At 38.4% G+C, this 24,571-nt stretch overlaps 1 protein-coding gene across 1 annotated transcript in view; it reads left to right on the top strand.

Moving 5' to 3' along the window:
* ntrk3a (neurotrophic tyrosine kinase, receptor, type 3a) overlaps positions 1-24,571 on the top strand; it is a 155,367-nt gene that overhangs the window by 69,609 nt on the left and 61,187 nt on the right. Inside the window, exons 5-11 of the mRNA XM_063909703.1 lie at positions 8,642-8,799; positions 9,035-9,177; positions 11,728-11,872; positions 19,107-19,219; positions 19,464-19,650; positions 21,926-21,949; positions 24,011-24,057. Of these exons, the coding sequence (XP_063765773.1) occupies positions 8,642-8,799; positions 9,035-9,177; positions 11,728-11,872; positions 19,107-19,219; positions 19,464-19,650; positions 21,926-21,949; positions 24,011-24,057 (817 nt within the window). The remainder of the gene's footprint in view (positions 1-8,641; positions 8,800-9,034; positions 9,178-11,727; positions 11,873-19,106; positions 19,220-19,463; positions 19,651-21,925; positions 21,950-24,010; positions 24,058-24,571) is intronic.

The following is a 24,571-nucleotide window of genomic DNA, read 5'->3' as shown; positions in this document are numbered from 1 at the left end:
TCTGGTCAACTGGAGACCGCATCCATAAACCCGTGCCGACTGGAATCCCAGTTCAGTACTTTTGCCAATACATTGACTACACAGTCTCTGAATATTTGGCAGCATTCTCCAAAAACCCAAACTAGTTTTTTAGTGGCCAAATATACAGCAATGTTCAGATCAATCACTTATTTATTTTTGAATGAAGGTGAATTTATTATTGTATTAACCTCGGTCTATAAGCATAATATCTTTCATAGTTTATCTGTTCATTTTGGCTGTCTTTTCACACTTAAATTGTCTAGACGTCCTCTACAGTTGATACTGTCACATTAATAAAAATGAAATTAAAAATGTCCAAATGGCAAGAGGTTTTTTTAAATAGGTAGGAAATCACAAAAATTAGAATTCAAAGACACTTTTTTCCCTCGGTTGCTGATCTCAATGTACAGGTCTGATGGCAACATATTTAGCATCAGAACCTTTCTTTTATGTCTCTCTGCTTTACTCTCTTCACCCACGTTTGGCCTCTGCCTATCTGCCCAACACTTTAATGAAAGTGAGAGGTTATCTGTTCTGTAAGAATGAGAGAGAGGTTATCTCCCCTACAGAGTAGTACAACTCATTTACATCCCTCTCCCCTGGCCAGGTAAATGAGGGAGTTAATTAAGTTGCTGTCAGGGGAGCAAAGATTGCATTTGCTGCACAGCGTCAGATAAACTGGGATCTACCTGGGGGGGGGGGACAACATGATTTTAAGGCCTAAAGAATGTACTAATGAAAGAAGTTTAATTAAGTCGTGCTCACAGGGTGCCACGCGAAGGCAAGTGTACTGTTGGATACGTCACAGAGCAGCACATTGTATTAATATGTTGCTGGGGATGTGAGTAGTCATGTTTAATTACCCAGCCAATGTTCACCGCCTCCAGACTATGAATTATTTTCAACATCATGTGTAATCACTCAATTACACAGTGCTAGTTTACATTCGATATTAAATACAAAGAATGTATTTATTTTTTCACCTATTTGCATTATGATCATTACATATTGATTATACAGCTCCGGAAAAAATAAAGAGACCACTCCAAACGTTTCTTCAATCTTTATCTCTACATGTATGGCAGCCATTACAGGGTTTGTTGAATTCCAACATAGAGAAAAACTGTCAGTAGTTTATAGAATACAATTAAAAATAATCATTTAACTCAAAGACTATACTGTCTATGAATAGTAAAACAAGAGAAAATGACAATGCTGAAGTGATCTCTTTATTTGGCCACCCTCAATCAATATTTAGTCACAGTATATCATTTTTTATTTCTTCCAGAAAAGGATAATGAAAAAGATGGAAATAAAAAACTGTAGATGAAAAGCGGTTGCCATGACATAGTATTGCATCCACACTCACAAGGCATGCAATCAAGCCATTTTCAAAACATAAGACTGATTAGTGTTAACTAGCTGAAACAATCCTGATCCTGTTCATTTGTGTTGACCGCACACAATCCAGGCAAACCGTAATATGTTATGTGGCTGCACCTTTAAAATGGTACCAAAATTAAGATCAAACAAAGACATGAAGTTAAGGAGATGCGTCCCTCTACCATGTCCACAGAAAGAGGCCAAGCTGTACCTGCCCAAAACTCACACCCTATAAATGTAAACATTTTATCGTACTTACCTGTTTGTGATTTCCAAAGCGTAAATGCAATTGGCAGAAGTCAAAAGCTAACGTAAGGCTATAAACGGACATTAGAGAGTGGTGCAGTCATGAATCCTAAAGAACTGAAGATACTTTTAACACTTCCTGTTCAATTGTTTACAAAGTCACTGTTTTTTTGGAAAGTCTTTAAGTTTAGAAACCTGAAATAAGGTCTGTGGTTAGCACAAGCTTTAAGATTCACATTTAGTTTTACAACATAAAGTACAGTACATACCCCAGTCATGACGGTTTGAGGCTACTAAGGAGGTGTTAAAGGTCAAATGTAGGGCAGAAGGGTTGTGGCAGAAAGTATGTAGAGAGGGATGTGAGTAAAGATGTCTTAGAAAGGAGTATGGATAAACTTAACGGAAACAGAAGGTGGTTCTTTAATTCAGACTCAAACCTGGCTTCTGAACCTCAGTTAATGTATTCATTACGTTTGAGAGAGAATATTAAACATTTATATCCGTCCCTACCTGAACAGCAAAAGTTACAAGCAACAGAGTAAAAGGGATGGTGATGGCTGATGGCTTTTGTGAATTCCGGTGCAATGGTAGGGGGTTAAATAATATAATACCCAACATAGTTCCTTTCCCTCAACAGAATCAATCCTTCATCCCTTCCCTCCTACATCTATTTGACCCTTAATCCTCCTTTATCCATTCATCCCTCCTTCCATTTTCATCCCACATCCCTTCATCACTTCATCCCTTTGTCTGTTTATCATTAGCCTCATTTAGATGATGCCAATAGATGACCCTGTCATTATTGGTAATAGATGCGTTACATCTGTTTTATCAAAGTAAAGATAGTGGGGCAGGTTCATCACAACTCATCCCCCTTCTGCGGAGTCTCTTTCCTTTACCAACCCAACTGTTCTTTGGCGTGGAATAATCAAATCATATGGGTTCCTCAGACATGCTAATGAGAGCTAATGAATAAAAGCCAGCAGACCGGCGACAATCAACCTAAAACACTGGTCCTGAGTCTGCTGTCGCTTTTGTCTTGGCTGAGATCCCACTTTTCATCATCAACACCTCACTGCACACACAACCTGCAGGGCTGAAGTGTGGATAGAGTGTGTACGGGTGTGTGTGCGTGCAGTCATAAGAAAATAAATATCTGGAAATGTATCCCAATCACGCAGTTATATCTTGTGTCATGCGTGCAGGAAGGTATTTTATTTTTGGAAGGAGGGGTGGGTTGATTGAGACTGTGTGTGGACGTAAACTATATGTGTATATTTTGAATCCAAATATTTGTTGGCATTAATGTTGCAACTCCTCTTAACTTCAAGCTGATTGGAAGGCAGACAGAAAATGTGTTATTTTACAAGTTAAATATGACTTATTTTTTAAAAATAGAGCCATTACACTCAAAAAAGGGAACTCTGTGAGTTGCTGAATTAAATAAATGCACCTATACCCAAGTAAATCAATATATCAGTGTTAGCTTTTTAGACCTAGTCCATAGTAGCAGGTATAACTTAAACTGATGACTTGTTAAAGCCACAAAAGTCACTTGATTTGATACAAGGTAACAGAGCACAATGCTTTTTTTTACATAATTATCCTCAGACATTTTAGATGACAATAATGTACATATCCACTGTGTTTTACTCAGGGCTGTAGCAAGGTGAGTGGTGTGTTTTCAGAAAAAACAATATATGGGGTTGTATAATAGTTATACAGTATACAACTATTTTCCTCCTTTATTGTGAAATTTAGGTATTCGAGGATACCATTTAGTTTGTTATTTGGCTCCATCCCACTCAGTTTTCCAGTCCTTAGGCATTTTTCTGCAGAAATTCCAATTTGTTATATTTATCAAACCTCAAGCTGAGGCTGAAATAATGCACCTATTGATCTCAAGGTTGTGTGTGTGTGTGTGTGTGTGTGTGTGTGTGTGTGTGTGTGTGTGTGTGTGTGTGTGTGTGTGTGTGTGTGTGTGTGTGTGTGTGTGTGTGTGTGTGTGTGTGTGTGTGTACATTTGAGTGTGTGTGCATTCAGCTCGGGGTTCAGATCAACAAATGTTCATTACTCTTGCCCCTTCCCCCTTAGCCAACACACCAACCACTGACACTAGATAAGCTAGCATTCATCACAGCACACCTGCAGGGTGTGAAAGAACTCCTCCGTGTGTGTGTGTGTGTGTGTGTGTGTGTGTGTGTGTGTGTGTGTGTGTGTTCTACTTCACAATCAAGCTAGCTAATAGAGAAAAGGGATGTTTCTACCTGTTCTGAATACGAGCACCCTGATGGTTATTGGACAAAAGGCTGTAGGGAGGAAGGAATGAAGAAAGGGAAGGATTATGCCTTGAAAATATGTAGCTTAAACCTTCCTACCTTACAATCAAGCTAGTTGTAGAGAAAGTTGGGAAAAGACCAATTGGTTGAAGGTAAATGGTCTATATGTGTTGCTTTTACACCTTATTTTGATTATTTATATGATGTACAGTATTTATTCAGTTCTATTTAACACTGATAAAACAGCTTTTGAGTTGCATCGTTGGTGTGTGTAGCTCAATGTCTCTGTGGAGATGGTGATATAATTGTCCTTCACCTACAGCTGTACCCAGCCAACCACCAAACACTGCTGTTAGTCAATCTCTCCACTGCCAACCGCACAATCAGCTCCAGTGTAACTACATGTTTCACTGAAAGAAAAAGACCACCATCCGCCCCTTCATCCCTTCTCTCTGTCCTTCACACCTCCATGAATCATGGAAAGACACATCATGGAGGAATAGCTGTCCACAAATGATGTACAGTATGTGACTATGCAGGACTCATACCTGAGGATGAATGCTTTGGACTGCATGTTGATATGAAAAGTTAGATGTGTTCCTAAATGTAGGTAAACGTGACACTTTTTATTTTAATGTTTCACACACTTGTTGCAGTCTCTGGTGCAAACAATAGTCGTTGCTAGCATTGAGTGCTTTACTTAAAAATTCAATTCAGGAGGATAATGGCAATCACTGGTTTTAACTCTCATTTAAAGTAAAAACAGAAGGTTTCAATCTTGAAATCTCTATTGCTGTTTTAGTGAATTTTACAACAGCTTGAAATCATAAGTAAATTAGCTGCTAAGTTGCTAAACTGATTAGCTCTAAACTGCTAAAATACGGTAGCGTACTCCATCCTCTCTCTCTCTCTCTGAAGGCTAGATCTTTGTAGATTGCTTACTATTTGTCAATTACATACATTATTTTGTTCTTATCAGTTAGGTTAAAAGTCATGCAATTCTCCCCAATGACTGAACCCCTTTGCATAAGTGGAAATAATTAAATAGGCTATCTTAAATAGTGGTGTGTGCAGGCGTTCACTGTAATTTGTTTCTGTGTCTGTGAGGCTCCGGTTTGATCTCTGTATATTGTGCAAAGATGAAGCAGCGAAAAATAAAGGTGGTGTTAACCATGGTAACTGCATTTCCTGGTATTTATAGTGCATATTTTATAGCCTTAATTACATAATATCTTTAAAGAAATTGTCACGAAGCCATGGACACTCCATCGAACACACATGTAACATCAGGCAGGATATCCCCCTCCAGAACACCATACTATACCACTTTGAATTAATTTTTAATGGAAATGCATTTTCATGTCCCATTTAAACCACATTATACAACATTTCATTTAACTGATGCTTTTTTCCAAAGAGACCTAAAATAAAAAAAAATAGCTTTCAAGTAGCCAAACCATTTTAAGTGCTGCTGCATTGGCTTGAAATAAGCTAAACCTTACTAGCTAAAACTACATAGAGAGTTTTATTTATTTTATTAAAACTGGTGGTTTTTTATCCTGTGCTGGAAGATCTGTATACTTCCAGCTGTCCTGACGTCAATGGGGAGCTCGTCACACCGATTTGGAGCCAGGATAGCAAACAGTTGTTTTTTTGTTGAAGGGGATTAGCATATAATCATTTATTCCATGTGTTGATGTATGTGGACTTAAGACAGGAGAAATAACGTGAGGGTAAAATGAGAGGAGCTGGAGGGAGAAGAGAAAATATGGAGCAGGTGTTGCCTTCCAAAAACTAACCGAGGCTGATCAAGCTGGTGTCAGCGTACCCATCATCACATATCATAAAGTTGACCATCTGGAGAAAAGTTTTGCATTTAAAACCAACCAATCATTGTTTTCAAGAGAACAATTACAGGTATTTCATTGAGTCCGTCAAACACTTAAATGCATGTTCAAAATACTTAATACATGAAAAGCGAATATGAATAAAAAACAAGAGAACTACAAGAGCAAAATCCACCCTCCGAAAGATATTGAAAATGGAACAGATGAATATAAATTTGAAGACAGATCTCAGGTCAGAATGGTGTTTTTCCAGAGAACTGCAGTGTAGAAGAACACCAGTTTTATCATTTTAACAGCTTTCATACACAAAATCAATACCAGCAGTCAGAATCCAGAATAATGATACCTTTGGGTTTCGCTGTGCTTTAATGGAGGATTTAGGTTGCCGGGTGAGTCAGCAAAGTGTCTGACTTTGACAGTGGAGTTTGTTTTTGTCATGCCTTTTACCAACAGTAACCTTTGTGGCCATGGTTAAAAGAAACCAATGTTTGCCTGACCTTCAAGAGAACTTGCTCTAAGTCTAGGTATCCTGCTTTGCTTCCCAATAGGGGTGACACCATGTGTCCCCCACACCCTGTGCAATTCTGCTGTAACAAAAAACAAAACAGGCTCCACACAAGGACATAGGGGAAGAAAACAGAACCACAAAACATGGGATCATGACAAATAGGGATTGGTATTGAGAACCAGTTCTTAATTGGTACCTGTCCCTGATTGGTCAGGACCAAAAATCGATAAGCGGTAATCCATTCTGTTATCCTTTGATGGCACCCAGAGGATTGTTGACATCAATCTGATCATGTTCTTATATATAGACACATGATTATTCTAGCATTTGGACTAGGGATGCACCGAAATGAAAATTCTTGGCCGAAACCGAAAACCGAAAATGAGGAAACCAAGGCCGAAAACCGAAACACCGAAATAAATTATTATTCCAATTATTAGTACCATTGCATTTATGGCTATGACTGTGTGCTAACCTTACTAAAAATCAAGGCGTTGCAATTCAAAGAATAAATAAATCACGAAATTATGAAAATATTTATTTAGAACTGACATTATGCACAATATAAAATAAAATGAAATGTTTAACTTGACCACACATGTGTAGCCTACATGAAATAATAATGTACAGGCCTGTAAACTGACTGGCCTGCTGAAATATTGTAAAATTAAATATGTTCTCTCATAAAAAAAACAAAGTGCATTTAAGTCAAGTGCATCGAAACTCTTGTGAATTAAGCAAAATCTTTTGCAGCTTGAAATCTGTGTCGATCCACTGTGCAGTTAGACTGAGCATACTCGTGATGCTGACGTCTGAGCTCCATATATCGGTCGTGAAACTGATTGCTGAAATATCAGGTGCCATAAACTCATGGACGTGAGTTGCAACAACATTGAACAGCTCAGGTAAACATACGTCTGAGAAATGTCGTCTGCTCGGTATGGCATAACGGGGCTCAATGTGCTCTATCAGCCTACGAAATCCCACGTCCTCTACAACAGAGAACGGCTGATCATCTAAGGCAATGAATTCCATCATTTTTTGTGTAATGCCCTTAGCCTTGGCACCATCACTGGGAAACTTTTTGGCCTTTTCAAAAACGTCTGCCACAGACGGAGTCGGTGTGCTCGGAATGGCTTTCCTTTTCTGTGCCGCGTTTTTCTCAAATTCAGAATAGCGATCGGGATGTTTTGATTTAAGATGATGAATTAAACCCGACGTGGAAAAACTCTTTGCAGATATACCCCCTCTAGAAATTTCGGCTTTACACGTATTGCAAATTGCTATTCGTTGTTCTTTTTCAGACACAGTGAATTGCGTCCACACCGCAGACATGTTGGCCCGAGTGCTGTTCGCGGTTTTTTGCTTGCGTCATCATCACAACGTTCTGTTTCGGCCTTGTTGTTTCGGTGACAAAAGTGTTTGTGAAAATTTTCGGTGGCCGAATTTTCGGTGCATCCCTAATTTGGACTGTCCATTTTGTAAATGTACTATCTTTTTAATTTACACGCGACACTTATTCAGAGTGACAGTGCTGCCGCTAAGTTTACTGTAAAAGATGTACAGTGTTTCGATACAGTGAAGTAGATAATTACTCTATTTAAGGCTAAACTCTCAAATGTATCTCCCAAACACTACCCCCCCGACTGAAGTGCCTCTGTTGGACTTTCTTTGTTTACTTCAGTGACATAGCGACATCACTATTGGCTATAGCGCTCCTTCAAATTGTACATGATATGTATGTATAAGGCCAGGTAACCAATCAGAGCAGACTGGGCTCTGGTTTCAGACAGGGTGAAAGGAGGTGCTGCAGCACAGGCAGTATGAGTAATAAATACGAACAAAAAAGAGCTTTTTGAACATTAAAGCAGGGAAACATGTCCCAGTACAGACACTAAATACAAATATAATATGAGCATTAGCATAATAGGGCCTCTGAAACTGTATTACACTTAAGGAAGGCAGTTATGGTTATTGCTGAGACCTAGAAACAACTGTTTCTGAAACATTCAAGTAGAATCACTGTTGCTAATTTGAATGGGATTGTCTTTCAACTCTATAATAACCATGTTCTCCTGGCAGAAGTGAGTAACCATCTGAAATGCAAGCTGAATTATGAATAAGAATAAATAAAGTACACTTTTTTATAAAGAAGTACCCACTTGTGTGTTACATAATCACCAATCTGTGAAGCTTCCACCCATCCAAGGATTGTGTTTGTGTACTGTATGTGTGAGCCTTTAATGAAGTGTTGTAATCTCTTTTTTTGTGTTGCTTTGTTACTCTGCTGAGCATTTGAAAGAGGAATATGTCACATATTCTCACACCGCCAATGCTTCCTGTCTTTTCCTCTCCAGGCATTTAGAGGAGGTGGTGTTTGCCTGTGGCTGTGAGATTCGCTGGCTGCAGCTATGGCAACAGAGAGGGGAGGCGGGGCTAAGCAGCCAACAATTAAAATGTCATGACGGCGGCTTGAAGGAAATAATGCTGCAGGAAATGACCATTAGCAACTGTGGTAAGTGTGAAAACTAGCAAAGACACACAAACCCTTTGACCTTAATGATTGGGAATTGTAACAGCTAAAAATGGTTTTAATAGGTTGATTTTGTTCAAATTTTTTATTAAATCATACAACAAAAATGAACGGAAAACAAAGACAACCATGTATCAGGAGGTGTACCTCTCAGCTCCAAGCCCATTTGGGCGGGTGGATTTTTTTTTTTTATCACATAGTCTCTCTTTGCTTTCAGACCTGCCAGAAATCAGCGTCAGCCACAGCAACCTCACTGTTAAAGAGGGGGATCGAGTAACGGCCATCTGTAACGGCTCTGGATCCCCGTTACCTGAGGTGGACTGGCCCGTCAACGGCCTGCATTCCATCAATGCACAGGAGGTAGGAAGGAACCAAACACAGCTAGATTTGCAAGTGTTGCAATTTGCATGTGATAGCAACACACTGTTGTCTGTTAAAAAATACAAACGGACAAAAATAGAGGTCTCTGTCTGTTATTGATAGGACTTCTGGCAGAAACAAACATAGTAGAAGTGTTGAAGTCTTTTTTTATTAATTAGATTAAACTACTTAGATGACATTATGAGGGACAACATTTTTCAGTTTAGTTACTATCCATGTACTAAACTTTAGTACATGTATAATGAGTGGAGGGCAGGCCTCTTTTATTCCTATCAGTGTGATCTGTAGCGCATTAAATGGACTGACTGTAGATTCATAAAGTACCCGGATCATCTGGAGTTTTGGGCCTATAGTGCATCCACAGTTGAGTATTCCTTAAGCCCCGCCTCCGATCTGCCAGTCTCGGCTCAGTCAAATGAATAAAGAAGGAAAATAATTGTTGATTAAGCCTTTAGCACATTTTACAACTTTGAGGCCCTAATGATTTAAAGAGCACATATTAAAGCTGATTTTCAGGTTGATATTTGGATGTTGTGTCTCTAATGTGCTTTAAGTTTCAAAAAGCTCTTTATTTTTCTCATACTGCCTGTGCTGCAGCACCTCTTTACGCCTTCTGTCTGAAACCAGAGCCCAGTCTGCTCTAATTGGTCACCTGTATTGGAAAACCCCCAAATAAGGAGAATATGGCCTCTTTAAATTTTGCCTATGAAAGCTTTTGTACTGGGTAGTTCATTTAGCTAAATAGCATTTATATGCTGATCTACAGATTTCTCTTTCACAATGTAAGCTAACAGGTAAAAAAGTATGTTTTGGTCCAAATGACGTCACAGAGTTGAATGGAAGTTGCAGTAACACTGTTTGGCCACTACGAAAATGTTACTATAACTGGCACACTTCCTCTGCAAACAGCCTGCCACTTGTAACAAACCAAGGTGTGAGTCATCCATCTAAGGAGACAGCATGTGAACAAGTTTATATCGTAATTGCTTCCTTCCATTGCCTTCAGAAGCTAACTGCATTACCATTCAGGTCTGGCAGGAGATATGACTCAGACCACAACATATTCATCTTGTTACATCCATGTATCTCAATGTGCATCTGGACACATGTTGATTACCTATTAATCAGGATGTGTAGAACCAGAGAAGCAGTCAATATGGATGAGAAGTTGACTTTGTGTTTAGGCTGTAAGGCTCTAGAAGCAGCTTGTGTTTCTTCAGGGCTGTACCACAGAGTTTATGATCAGTCAGAAAGAACATTTAGCTGTGTCTGGAATAAAATACGAGCTTAAGCCTACCAAATGGATCAAAAAGGATATATAAATGATGACTAAATGTCAGCAAATGTTCGGGGCCAAAAACATTATGTATTTCGATCAGCAACAGTATCATCTGCTAGATGAGAAGAACTAAAGAAGTGTTAATAAAATGCTTAATGGTTGCAAACCACTATTTCTTGTATCTTGTGTTCCATGTCGATGATCCACTGCATACAATATATTTAATGCTGTAAAAGCAGCTGATTTAGACATTCAAGTTTAAGTTGGGAGAATTGATGCGTTTACACTTCCTGGTGAAAAAATCATCATGGTACATCTTCCTCGCATTAGGCCAAGAAAATTGCTAAGACAGAAGTTATGAAGTTTAGCTTGCTGAAATGTAAACAGCTTTCCTTTGAACCATTGAAGTATAAATAGAACGGAAAACTAGAACTGGAACCATTTCTATAAAAGTTGCTCAGTGGCTCATAAAGCCAAAGTAGCCTGAAATACCTGGATCAGCCATGGTCTTACAAGCACCCAGGAAGTGTGCTGGGCGTTAAAGCAAATGTGTGTGGTAGCCAAATGGTGGTACTGTGTCTGTCAGTGACGTCATTGGGCCCTCTCAAAGCTGAATGCAGTGTTATTTTTCCTTTTCCATTTATTTGACCGATCCGAGACTGTCAGATCGGAAACAGGGTTTAAGGAAAATTCAAGTGCGCATGCTCTATGGGCCCAAGACCCCGAATAATCCAGGTACTTTTTATTTTTCCAGTTTTCCATTTCTGGTTTCATGTGCCACTAAATAACGTTCATAGCAATTATACAACCCACGCCTCGAACACTTTATCCAGTTTTCTTGAACGAACCATGTGTCTAAGGCTTTGAGAGCATGCACACTTGCGTTTTCCTTAATCCTCAATTCCAAACTTCCGTACCGTCTTGCTCAATAAAATGATCGACTAAATGAGGGAAAATAAATTGATATTTGTTTTTTGGCGCAATTTCAAACTTCTTCCCAATGATTTAAATGTTGGCTATTCAAGATAGTTGATAAAAAAAGAAAAAAAGATCCTCTAATTGACAGACATCTCTTTCCCAATGTCAGTCGATGGGAAACACTGTTTTGGGCCAATGACGACACGGACTAACACAGAATTACTGGTACCATCTTTTGGCCAATAGGAACAGTTGCTTCAACTACTGACATGTTCAGACTTTACTTACTTATTCCCGCTCTCTTTTTTCTTTGTATCTTTCTTTCCCTTCAGGCCAAAGTCTACGACAACAACACCATTCACTCCATCAACATAACTTTGGTCAACGTGAGCAGAGACGACAACAACTTCCTGCTAACCTGCACAGCCACAAACATAGTGGGCATGACCAACGCTTCTGTCCAGTTCACTGTTCACTGTAAGTACACACACACACACACACACACAGTAAACATGCTTCTATTGGCTGGCTGGTATATCTTTCATTTAATAGTCACTCTAGGAAAGTACTTACTACTGGTAACATAGCGCTTTAGAGGCTAATCCATCATCATTACAGCAAATCTGACCTTGAGGGTGTGTGTGTTTGTGTGTGTTTATATTCATGTGACCTACACAAGGAGCGGTTTGCATGAATGTGTCTCATAAATAATCTTGTCACATGGCTATTAAAAAGGTCACAGCGGCATCACACCTACAGTACATCATCAGGGGAAATGCATGCTTCAGCTGATAAACGTACAGTACGTCTCATTAAAGCAAATGATAAGCTGCTTATATATTCAACCTTTTGTCCAAACACATTGCATTACATTATTTGGGACTTTCTTAAACTCTTAGTTATTGTATCTCTTAACAGCTAATTTTTCTCTGATGTGAAAATAATTGAGCAGATATTTTATTTTTCATTTTAAGTCAGATGTCACTAGGTCTTCACATGAGAGCACTTCACTTTAACTCTATTGGGTTGATATCACTATTGAATATGTTTACACAGGAGCCCTATCTCTCATTTTGACATGATTCTTAACCTCACATCTGTCAAAGCAATTAGCCTTATTGTATAACCTTATTTTATTATTGTCATAAAATGTTTGTTTCCCTTCCTACCTTGTTTGTGACTCTCAGCTCCAATTAGCCCTAATTAATGGGCAAGCAGTTTAAATGTTTTGGGGAAAAGAGTTAATTGCTTCATGATTTCTTTTAAAATAGGACATTAATTCTCCCCCCATTAACGTGTATCTCCAGAAATACATTTAACATTTTATATATTATTTACCTATATTACATATTGCTGTTATTACTCTTATTACATCCATATAATACCTATGTTACACCTATACTTCACCATAAATACAACCTTATTACACTAATTGTATCCCCATATATTACCCATTGTATCCCCATATTACATCCTTACAACATCTATATTACACCAATATTGCACCCATACAGCACCCATGTTACACCCATGTTACACCCATATTACACAGTTACTACGTCCATACAACACCCATATAAAACCCATGTTACTCCGTTACTACATACATATTACGCAATATCTCAGCCATTTTTTTGTGCTCATTAATTGCCTCAAGTAGCTACTTACTGTAGTTGTTATCAAAAGGAAAAAGTGCATTTGTTTGGGGACTATTTCCAGCGGCGGAATAATCCACATTTATTGCTCTAGTGAGTATTCGTGGCAGCAGCACGTCGTGTTTGGGATTGAGTCAGAATATATGTGTGTTCATGGTGATGGAGCTTAATTTTTAGGCATGAGGGGATCTGTCGTTCCCTCTGCAGTAATTCACTTCTTCATTGCTTTTTTAATCAACCCGGTCTCTTCAGTCCGTGTTGATCACAGATAAAGCTCAGCTGACAAAATAGCATCAGCCAAGTACACAACAGCTTTCTGGGTTACCCTGGTAACAGCATTCACATCGACGTCAGCCAGCCAGTCATGCTATAACCAAGGAAGAAGTACAGTATGAGCAATGATCACAAATCATCAGTGACATCAGGCTACTATGTAATTAGTTATTAAAACACATGCAACTTTGATCATTTCAAAATATACTAACAGAGAGTATCTAAATAGAGAGTAATTTGAGTGGTTACAAACTTTTGCAAACTGACATAAACCCTACGGAATATTTAATACCATTTAGAGAAATATCATGTCATACTTTTTGCTATATAGCGGAAACCTGTTCAACTAAATGATGTACTCAGCGTCTTATATACACATATTTTTGGAAGAACACAGCAACCCTGTTGTGTATAATAATTAAAAACTCTCACAATGCACCGTCTATTTTCAGTGTAAACTCCACCCACACATCATGCATATATAGCCTCTCCCATAGTCTCAAATTTAAAAGTAAACTATTTTAAGTTGCTCTGTACTGGAACTTGATTTTATTGGGAAGCAATATGAGCTGAAATTCAGGCAAAAGTAAATGTCAAGACAGGCAGGACAGATGACTCAGACCACAACATATTCATCTTATTACATCCATGCTTCTGGTTGTGCATCTGGCCACAGTTTGACTGCCTATTAGTCAGGATGTGTAGCAACAGAGAAGCAGTCAATATGGATGAGAAGTGGACTTTGTCTTTAGGCTGTTAGGCTCCAAAAGCAGCTTGTGTGTTTTCAGGGCCAAACCAAAGTATTTGTTATCAGTCATTAAAGAACATTGTGTAAATGAATAATATGATATTAATATGCTTTATTATAAAAGATGGAACATAAAAGTAGTTGTATCGTAGATGTAAATACTTTTTCTTTTCTGTGTTACTTTATGTGGACCACTAAACCCATCTAGCAAAAAACACTTACTATTTATGGTTGAGGTGCATTTTGGGTAATGTTAATGTGTGACTGTCCTAACAATATTTCTTTAATAAAAAAAGATTAACTTCCCAGAGTTTAAGAAAGTCATCAGCAGATGTGTTTACAAGCAGAGCATGATCCCGGTTGTGCTGGTGTTTGAGGTGTTTCATTATGTTCTGAGGTTATGAGCAAACGGTATACAGTATAACCTGCTATAAGCCTGGATAAGCCTTTTTTGAAAAAACCTGAATATGCTAGTTGGTGAACTGATTAAAAGCTCTATACTGTGGATTCTGCCGAAAGGTAGCAGAGCACCTCCAAGGCTTACATTACATCTTGTCTGTTTAAGCTGCAGAAAAAACAGAGAGTATGAATGACAACTTAGGTTTCCAAAGAGTGTCAGACTTCCTGGGGTATTTTACTGGATGCCTGGTACCTTGCAGGATTGATAAGGCTACTTACCTGTGGACAGAGCATGCTAGCTGGTTCCCGCTGTTTCCAGGCTTAGTGATAAGCGCTAAGCTAAGCTAAGCAGCTACCTTATTTGAAAGACATGAGAGTGATATCAATCTTTTCATCTACCACAAGAAACTAAGAACGAATAGTTGCGCAAATGTTGATCTATTTTTTGAACTTAAGTTACATGACTGAATGAATAATTTTAAAAACAGTGCAACAGTGTTCATACCGAAGGGGAATAAACTCTTGCATCAAATGCTAAAGACAGCTGTGAGTTCATGCAACTCACTGACAATAACCCTAACCCTTTGACCTGCACTCTCTCTCTGCACACATACATGTGTATATGTTTAACAATACTTTCGTACTTATCTGTATTATAAATTATATATATATATATATATTATAATAATAATATATATATATATATATATAATATATATATATATATATATATATATATTTATATATATATAATAAATAAAAATATATATAATATATATATATATATATATTTTATTTAATTTATTTATTTTTTGTTTTGTTTGTTTTTAGAATTTTTTTTTTTTTATTTTAAATTTGTGTTTCATATCCCTGTGTGAACCTGTGCAGTTTTTCCTCTTCTCTCTTGCTGCTTAAACACTCAAATTTCCCCACGGGGATTAATAAAGGTACATCTTATCTTATCTTATCTTATAGAGGAATAATAGAGAGAAACTAGCTATCTGAGGAGTAGTAAAACACCTTCCAGATTGCTCTGGCTAAATCTACCTGAAGAACTTTTGTGTTTTGCTTCATGTAGCTGTGGACAATTAGACGCTCCAAGCAGAACGCACCACTGGAGGTGTTGCATTTTGGGAAGATCAGGTTTTCACATGGAAGAAGGTGCGAAAAACTAAATGATTTAGTGGATTCTGTTTCCCTACTGTCCATCGATAGTGTAACTGTTATTGTGCATCGATAAATCAGTGAAGTGCCATTTTACATGACTAGCTAAACCTGAACTGCACTCCATTGGCAAGAAATGACTAAACAATGAGATTATTATTGAAATGTAAAGAAAGAAGTCAACGTCAGTGCAGTTTATATTTGTAAATGACTCTTGAGCTATACTATTTAATACATCGTTTGGCTAGCTAACTAGCTTACCTTTTCTGTAAATCATTATGGTAGAAGAAGAAGAAGAAGAAGAAGAAGACACACTTTATTAATCCCTTACAGGGAAATTGCTTTCCAACTTTCCAATTCATTTTCTTATACGCAAACTGTTACAGTCTACAGGCTATCATGTCTCATACTCATCTCTTACATTATCATCCTCACTGAGAAGCAAAGACAGCAAAAAAAAAAGCAGGAAGTTCAGTTTAAATCATCTAGGCTATCATTCTCTTTGGTTCTATAGGAATGAGCTAAAGGTCGGTCCAAAGACAGGACAACGGTAGATAGTGTAATTATTTTTGTGTTACAGGTTTGGAGGTTGTTAACTGTTAATATCTGCTTCCTTCCTTTGTTTCTATCACAGTAAACCAAATATCCTTGGATTAATGACTGTTGGTTGGACAGAAACAAGCTATTTAATTATGGTGGTATGGGTGGTCATTTTTTTAATGACTTAATAATTAATAATCAGCATATTATGAATCATGTAAATGTATATCTCCTTCTGTAACCCAACCTGGTTTTAGTACTGAATAAATCATTTGTGGGACACTGAAGAACATCCACAGTGGGTGATATTTATGGAAGTATAGCAGTGATTGTTCTTCCCTGTGACACTGTTTGCATGTGCCAAAAGCACAACACAATTCACAATGTAATGCATTGGCAAGGTTTTTGGTCTTCTCTATATAATTACAGTGTGCACATGTTTCTCACATATTGTCTCCCGGTCTGCCATCTGCTAATGACTCCTAATGGCTTCAGTGTGCCACATTTTCCAGCTTATTGTTTATCTAAATTCGTAAAGTGGGTTACATTTTTCATTCTAGCCGAAAAAGAAGGTCAGCTGTGTATCACAAACTGGATTTAGTCATCCCTTAATGTCATGTTGTAGTTTTTTTTACGGTCTTTCTCAGGTGTTACTTGATGCTTCTGTGCTCAATCCTCACTACGGTTCCTATAGTGCTGTTTTCCTGACATACAGCACAGAGCTAGCTGCTGTAGGTACGTCCCATTTATTTATGTCTTGGGCTTGCAGCCAATGTTGTTCTGCTGATCCATTCACCAGAAAACAGCGATCAGTTCTGTATTGGAGTCACTTCAGCAAAAGCAGGCTCTTTCTGACTAAATATAATGGATTACAATTATATTATGCTTCCTGGAATATACTTATGTTTTGACTTTAGGGAAAAGCCTTGCTGTGCTTTGTTCCAAACTAACTGTAATCAATTGCTTAAAAAACCTGATCGTTGTCCCTAACAGTAAACTTCAAGTATTGAACTTTACCACCAAATGCTTTATTGGTTAATCATTTCCACATAAAGTATATAAAAGCATTCCCCCAAGCATGACGCAAACAGTTGATGCAACCTTTCCATACTTCAAACTTAACAGTCTATATTCAATTTCCAATTGAATATAAACACATTTTAATAAAGACATGCACATTGAGTGATAATTCATAAATGCACAAAGGAGAGAGAAAGAGGGTTTCAACAGAATGGAAATTCAGAAGACACACGGTTGGTGAGTGCTACCACTAATGTTTGTACACTGTTACAATGTGCAAATATAAATCAGTGAATATGTATTATACATTACCAGCATATTATTTAACATGGGGTAATGTCTTTTATTTGTTTATAACGGCAACGCACATTAATCACCATAGTGTACAATTCAAACATTTATGACCCCCGGCTACATTTCAACAGCAGTCCTTTAGTGAGATGTTCAGAATCCAGTGAGTTATGATTAAAAGTAAGGAAAAATAAGCCTTCTTAGGACATGCAGGCACAGTTATGTTGGAGATTAAATGTGGATTGCTGTTAGTTGTTGTTTGATGAGAGCACTGGGATTCAACTAAATTAGTGGTTACAACCTGCAGGGGTTTTTCTAGAAAAATAAAGTATGAGGGCGCTAACGTCGCTTCCGGACCCAATGACCCCCCCCCCCCAAAAAAAAATAGAACTAGTAAAAATGTAAATTAAATAAAAGAAAAACATTTACAAGAATTACGAATATTACAAATAAATAAATATGATTGCACACTGAACAGAAACATGTGAAATGTAAATTATTATTACTTGAATTAATTCCAAAGTTGTGTCTAATGTGGGAGGGGATGTACAGAGCTTGTGATCATTATTTGTATGTTTGTCACTTTAGGAGACATTTGTTATATATACCTATTAGGTCTTTTATCATAGAAAATGCTTAAAGAAAATAAGTATTCTTGGCAGGTTCCATGTATGACATTGTGGGGTTTTTTGACCACCGCAGCCTCTAGATCCTATTAGCACAGCTTTACTATTTATTTCACTGGACGGTTGTTAATACACAGAGCTCCCTTTACTCTGTCAGGCATACACTCTACAAACTGTTTGTCTGTGCGAAGTCTTGAAAGGATTAATTTCATTTGTGGTGAAACGACTAATAACAGTGAGATCGTCTTTCTCTGCTGCTGGTTTGAATTTCTCAGTCGGCTGTGGAAAGACGATAACACTGTTGCAGCAAACAGCAAATCGTGTTTGCGTTTAGAAAAGCGTTTTGTCAGGCAACAGAGAGAAACATGAGAACAGCAACACACACACTCCACCACTCTGAATCGATTGGGACAGAATGTGATGAGACCAGCATATTAAAAGGACAATCACGGTCTCCCCTCCCGTCTCTTCTTGTCTCATGTGCTGCCACAACATATTGGTGCAGGAATGAGTCCTAAAAGCAGGAAATAACATAGCATTCACCAATCTAGTTCCCTCGCTTCAAAGTCATAAATACATAATGAACTAACCCCTTGGTGAATGTCTTAATCTTCGACAGTATGTGTCATAAAAATGGCGGTTGCTAACAAGTGACTGAATAAACTACTAAATGTCCTCACACTAAAGATTAGCCACCTTTACCTTAGCGATGGTGTTGCCCAGCGATGCAATGATTTCAGTTTGATTATAGCCTAATTTTAGCTTCTTACTTTTGCCGTTTTGCATTTACACTTTATAGGTGGAGATTAGCCTCATAAAGTATCATAAATATAAATATGTGTTGTGCCCTGGAGGTTATTGTCCATTTACATGCACAAACACCTATAGAACACATAGGAAAGGGAAACCCCCCTAAAACATAATAAGGCCTCTTTAAATCTGACTCTTAGCATTTTAATCTGCTCATCTGCCATGTGGTCTCTCTGCATTCCTAGATCCTCCAACCATTTTGAAGCTTTTGGAGCCAGAACGGCGCCATGACACGTGCATCGAGTTCACGGTTCGAGGCTCGCCCCACCCCACCTTACAGTGGTTCTACAAAGATAAGGTGCTACTGATCGATTTCATCAATCTATTGTACAATTCTAAATGATTTATCATCTCATGGTTGCTCTTTTATTTGTTTAACTATGTAGAATAAAAATGGGGTGTGGGGCAGTGTGGTCTGCCAAGAAATGACAGAAGCGGTGGTCTAAGATTATATCTTTCTTTCTTATCTTGGCATGTAAATGAGTAGATACATGTCTTTGCACAGGGCTTCATAACATGTTGTTTATTTGCTCCCCTCCCAGGAAATATCCCACTCTGAGTATCTGCGTCCTGATATGGATACGTATCAAGACTACATAGAAGGCTGCCTAACTTTTAAGAACCCAACGCACCACAACAATGGCAACTACACACTGGTGGCCAGCAACGAGCTGGGTGAGGCTATCAGCACCGTGTACGGACACTTCCTGGACGGGCCGAAATTTGATGGTAAGTTGGGTCCATTTGTGTCAGATTGAATACTGTTAAAGTATGAACTATAGAAACACCAGACATAATATGAACTGAATCGCTGTGATTGAAAGAATCCAAAGAAAATACCGTCATGTCATTAGATATCTGTTACTAAGTACTATAAAAAGTACCAACCTTCTCTTTCATATTTCACTCCGTGAGAACAAGGACCCACTAAGCATTTTTCTCTCATGTAAACAATAAATAAAAACGTGTTCCCACATCTCTACCCCACTTCATTTTGACCCAATTCAAGGCCTCCAGCTGTCTCCACAAACACATACGTAACTGATAGATTGAAGTCTATCTGTGCAGCAGAGATGTGTCACATGGTTTTGAAACAAATGTAGCTTACACATAATGTGTAGCATTTAAGGGGTTCTCTTCTTGTTGGGGAACTACTTTTGTCAGAAGGTGATACTAAATGCTAATTCCACGAAATTGCCAAGGTTTCTGCTATTAGTACTTTCCATTGTGACTGTTCCATCAGATGTGTCAGAAGACCATGAAAGACACAGTGGCTGGCTTCTGGCAGGAATGAATCCAAAACACATGTGAATAGGGCAGGGGGAAATTCAAAAAGAAAGAATTAATACAAAATTGGAAACAAGTCCACAAAATGGATAAAACTAAGGTTAAATATTGTAAACCTATTTCTATAAGCGCAGCCGAGCCCTCTACTGGACTCTATGGACACTAAAACTCTACTCCAATCACACACACATGTTCACCAACTGAAATAAATGATATCAGCGTGCCCCGCAAAAATCAGGAGGGCCTATCTGAATATGTTGGACCACACAGTATATAAGGCATCTAGGCGCTGTATTATCCTACAACCTCTCCAGTGAGCGGCATACGGTAGAAGGGGCCCCTTGACGGAGGCTGCTTGTGATTATAGAACTGTTATATTTACAATACAAGTACAATACAAGTAACCTTTTTTCTAGCTCCACCCTGTATGGGCTCTGTGGGTGGAGCTCCGACAAATGTATGCCCTGCAAAAACATTGACTAACCATACTGATAGCTACTGACCGGTTTAAGGTTGCTTCTCAAGCAAGGAGCACAAAGAAATGTATAAGTATATTGCCCAAAAGGGGATTCATTGTAGAACTTAACCAGTGGGAAATTGCTGATCACTGAAGAGAGAAAAGATAAGAGTCAGCAACTTATAAACTAAACCATGTGGTCAGCATGTATCCGGGTACGCTCATTTTGCTTGGCCAGCTACATGCATGGGAATGAATACAGTGACAGATGCGTGTGTTTGATCGGAAAGTCATGACCTTTTAAGTCCAGTAGAGGGCGGAGCACACAGGACACAGTGGAAGTGTCCAAGCAAGAAGACCTACCAAAAGACCTACATAACAATCTTGGCTTGAGTTGTCGCTCTTAGAAGACTGGACCATTTTCCCGGTCTATCCACACAAAACTGGCCCTGCAGGTTTTAATTAAAAGCTGTGCTGGACCAATTTCTTAAATTTTAGATACATTTTCGAGATTATTCCATTTACAGGGCTACGATTTTTTAATATAGTCTTTGAAACTTTGGTTTGTCAATCTGGATTTTAAAATCTATAACCCAGACTTTGTACAATAACCTACTAAGTTTCGCATGGAACCACTAATACTGGCACCATTGTCAAGTCTAATAACTAGTTGGACAATAAATACTATGCCAAGCAATGATAAACATTCTAGCTCTCAAGTGTTACGTTAGCTAGCGTGCTACCGTTGACGGATACTAAACATGAGAGTCAAAAGACTAACTCAAGTTTTTGCAACACAACTATGTTTTTATCCAGGCTCTCTCAGACCCTCTGGCACGATAACCCTAATAAAAGCCGGCAGTGTTTGATGCACAATTATTTTCAAATCTTGTAGTGTGTGTACGCTTGGGATTAGAGAGAAGAACATCTGTGTAGTTCTGCTTATGCGTGTCGTGCAGCCAAATCTTAAAATCTGTGAAGATTTTCAAAATCATGTAGGTTAACTGGAGCTAGACTGTATGATATGCTGAAATAAAGTTTCTATTTAGTGTAAGTGAGAATGCAGGAGAGCTACATTTAGACAAGGCGATGTTCTTGTTAACAGTGTTATTTCTGGTGCTATGCTCTTCTCACCATGCTCTGTTTCTTATCCAACATTTTATTTCTCTTGTTCTTTCCCTTGCACCCTCAAACATGTATGTTCTATGATGTATTACAGCATCTTATATATCTTATTCACTTTTCTTTCTCCTCCCATAGGTTCAGAGACAGATTATTATTATGGTAAGTGCCTTTAACAAGAATCTCATTAACATAAGCCTTCATGGTTAGGACCCTCTGGTTGTCAAGAGGGGGTAAGCTTTTCATCATAACATCCTCCGCATTTGTAAAAGGCCTAAACGTTCACGCTGACTCTTCTATGATTAACCTGTGCGCAGATTGCATTGAATAGCTTTAAATATATTATTAATATTATATTACAGAACATAGTGACCACATTAAATCTCCCCAGACTGACAGTTCTTGTCATAAATTGTAAAGTGGGCTCTATATTATATGCTTCTCCGTATCAATGAACCGTTGACTGTGTAATGATATAATATGTGAATAGATCAAAGCACACAGGAAGTTGACAGCAACACGGTCATCAACAAATCAAACTGTGCTTAGTGTGTTCAAGCTTCAGCAATGTGCAGTGTGTGTGGCAAAGTCAATCTTTGAAATATAAAGATTTGTTGAGTGTGTGTCAGAGAGAGGCTTAGTTCTCATTTCAGAACGCCCCATTTAAGTGTTGTGAATATGACTGGATTTTCCCAGGCAAGAACCACGCCACAACAATATGTTATTCAAAGATTCAATTTAAGGAGATATTGAATGTAAGGGGAAGGGATGAAGAAGGATGAGAGATTTTGTCTGTCAGGCTGGACTGGAGGACGGACTGTAGTTCAACAGAAGGAGACTCAGGGTGAGAGTTCAGTCTCAGGTGGTTTGGCCAGATCTGAATACCAGTCCCCAGACAGTAACTAGAATGAGGCAAAAAGTATGCACCATATTACAGAAGAATAGATTAGGGGAGACAGGAAGAGGGGATGAAGGAATGTATCGAAGGAGGGATGTGGTTATTTGGTGACATAGGGTTGAAGGGATGTATGGGCAGAGGGTTAACAGGTGGAAGGGATGTAGCGATGGGAATGAGGACGATGGGATATAGCTATGGAGGTACAAGTGAATGTAAGGATGAATGGGCTAAAGGTGCAGGGAGGAAGGGATCAATGGTCTGAGGGATTTAGGGAGGGTAAGATGAAGGGAGGAAGGGATCTGGATAAAGATGACATTGGAAGGGAGAGATGTGCATCGAGGAGACGTAGGCAGGAAGGGACGAAGGGAGGGAATAGATGAAAGGATATGGGTAAGTTTATGTAGGAAGGGGAATGGCTGAATCAAAGTGAAGAGTGAGGATCAAAGCGATGTAGGACGGGATAAAGGTTCGAAGGGATGACGAAGGGGATAGATGAATTGATATGGGTAAAGGTGATGTAGGTAGGGGAATGGATAAATGAAATGGAGGGATGAAAGTTGAAAGGATGTAAGGGGGAGAAAGGTGGGTAAAAATGTGAGTGAAGATGGAAGATGGTTGGAAAGGGAAGTTGTGAAATTGGAGACAAACAAGGCAAGATCTGGTGAGTTGGGGTGTAGTTTAGGCGTGGCCCTGCTTCTGTAAGTCATATGTACGTCATATATTGTAGGATGTAAATAATGTTTGGTCTCCACAGGCTCTGCATACATATGAGGTTATGTCCTTAGAACATTTTCACATTATTCCCACGTACTGTGGGTAATTTACTGTGCAGCATTGTACAGTTAAAAGTACTTGTACACAACTTGAGAATTAGTTTTTTAATGCTTCACTATACTTCCATACATCTTATTATTTTGTTCTCGATAACCCACAGTGAACTAGCAGATGTAGTTGCTTAGCAGATTCATATTTCACAACCATGCATGGTACTGTAGGTCAAATTATAACACTAATTCTTACAAATGAATGCATCATCATCGTCATGATTATGTTTATAAAAATGTCCTACATGTATTCTGGAGCCTTTTTAAGAGCCACTTTCTTACAAAGATCGGATTTATTGCAGGACTTCTAACCTGGACTGGGGTTATAGACAATATTGTCTTGGTCCTCTGTCCAATAACTGGTGTCTGCAGCTTTTTGTTTGCTGTTGGTTTGTGTAGTTCATTAGTTTATTGTTGTATGTGTGATGACTTCATGCCGACTCCCTTCACAAGCAGCAGGACAGTAAACCAGTCTGTCTCTTCTTGTGTTTTTTCCACCAGTTACCCCGACTGCAGAGACTCACAAACCTGAGGAAGATACTTTTAGGGTAAGTGAAATATTCAAAATGGCTTGCAGGCAGTGAAACAAAGCCCATATTGGAATCACAAAAACAACTCCAAATGCACCTTTTTCTGCCCAATAGTGTGATTTTATTTGCTAATGTTTAATGTAAATGAACTTCATGTTATTGAGCCAACCTCAAAGATTGTTCTTGTTTCCAAGACTTGGTTATAATAATGAAGCTGGTGTTGTTGATATCCTGTAAGTGTTGTCTTTAAGGAGTCAAAGAAAAGTCACATTGCAGCCTGTTTTAAATAGTATAAGGTCAATGCTTAAAAATAAAGTATGCAAGTGGGGAAGTGACTTGTCCTCGTTCTTACTTTTCTGAAGCTACCTGAGGTTAGTTGAAGGGGGTCCAAAACACTTTTCCAAAAAGTGTGCAAGGAGCTACTGTTTTTAGCCCTAACCCTAACTGAAACATGTTTTACTAAACAATAAACTCCAGTTGACTTTCAAGAATTGAAATCCAAATGTGACACAAACTTATGAGGCAATCTGCT

Source organism: Eleginops maclovinus, chromosome 2, assembly GCF_036324505.1.
Source record: "Eleginops maclovinus isolate JMC-PN-2008 ecotype Puerto Natales chromosome 2, JC_Emac_rtc_rv5, whole genome shotgun sequence".
Taxonomy (NCBI): domain Eukaryota; kingdom Metazoa; phylum Chordata; class Actinopteri; order Perciformes; family Eleginopidae; genus Eleginops; species Eleginops maclovinus.
Note: the sequence above shows the minus strand (reverse complement) of the source record. Positions and strands in the feature narration are given on the sequence as shown.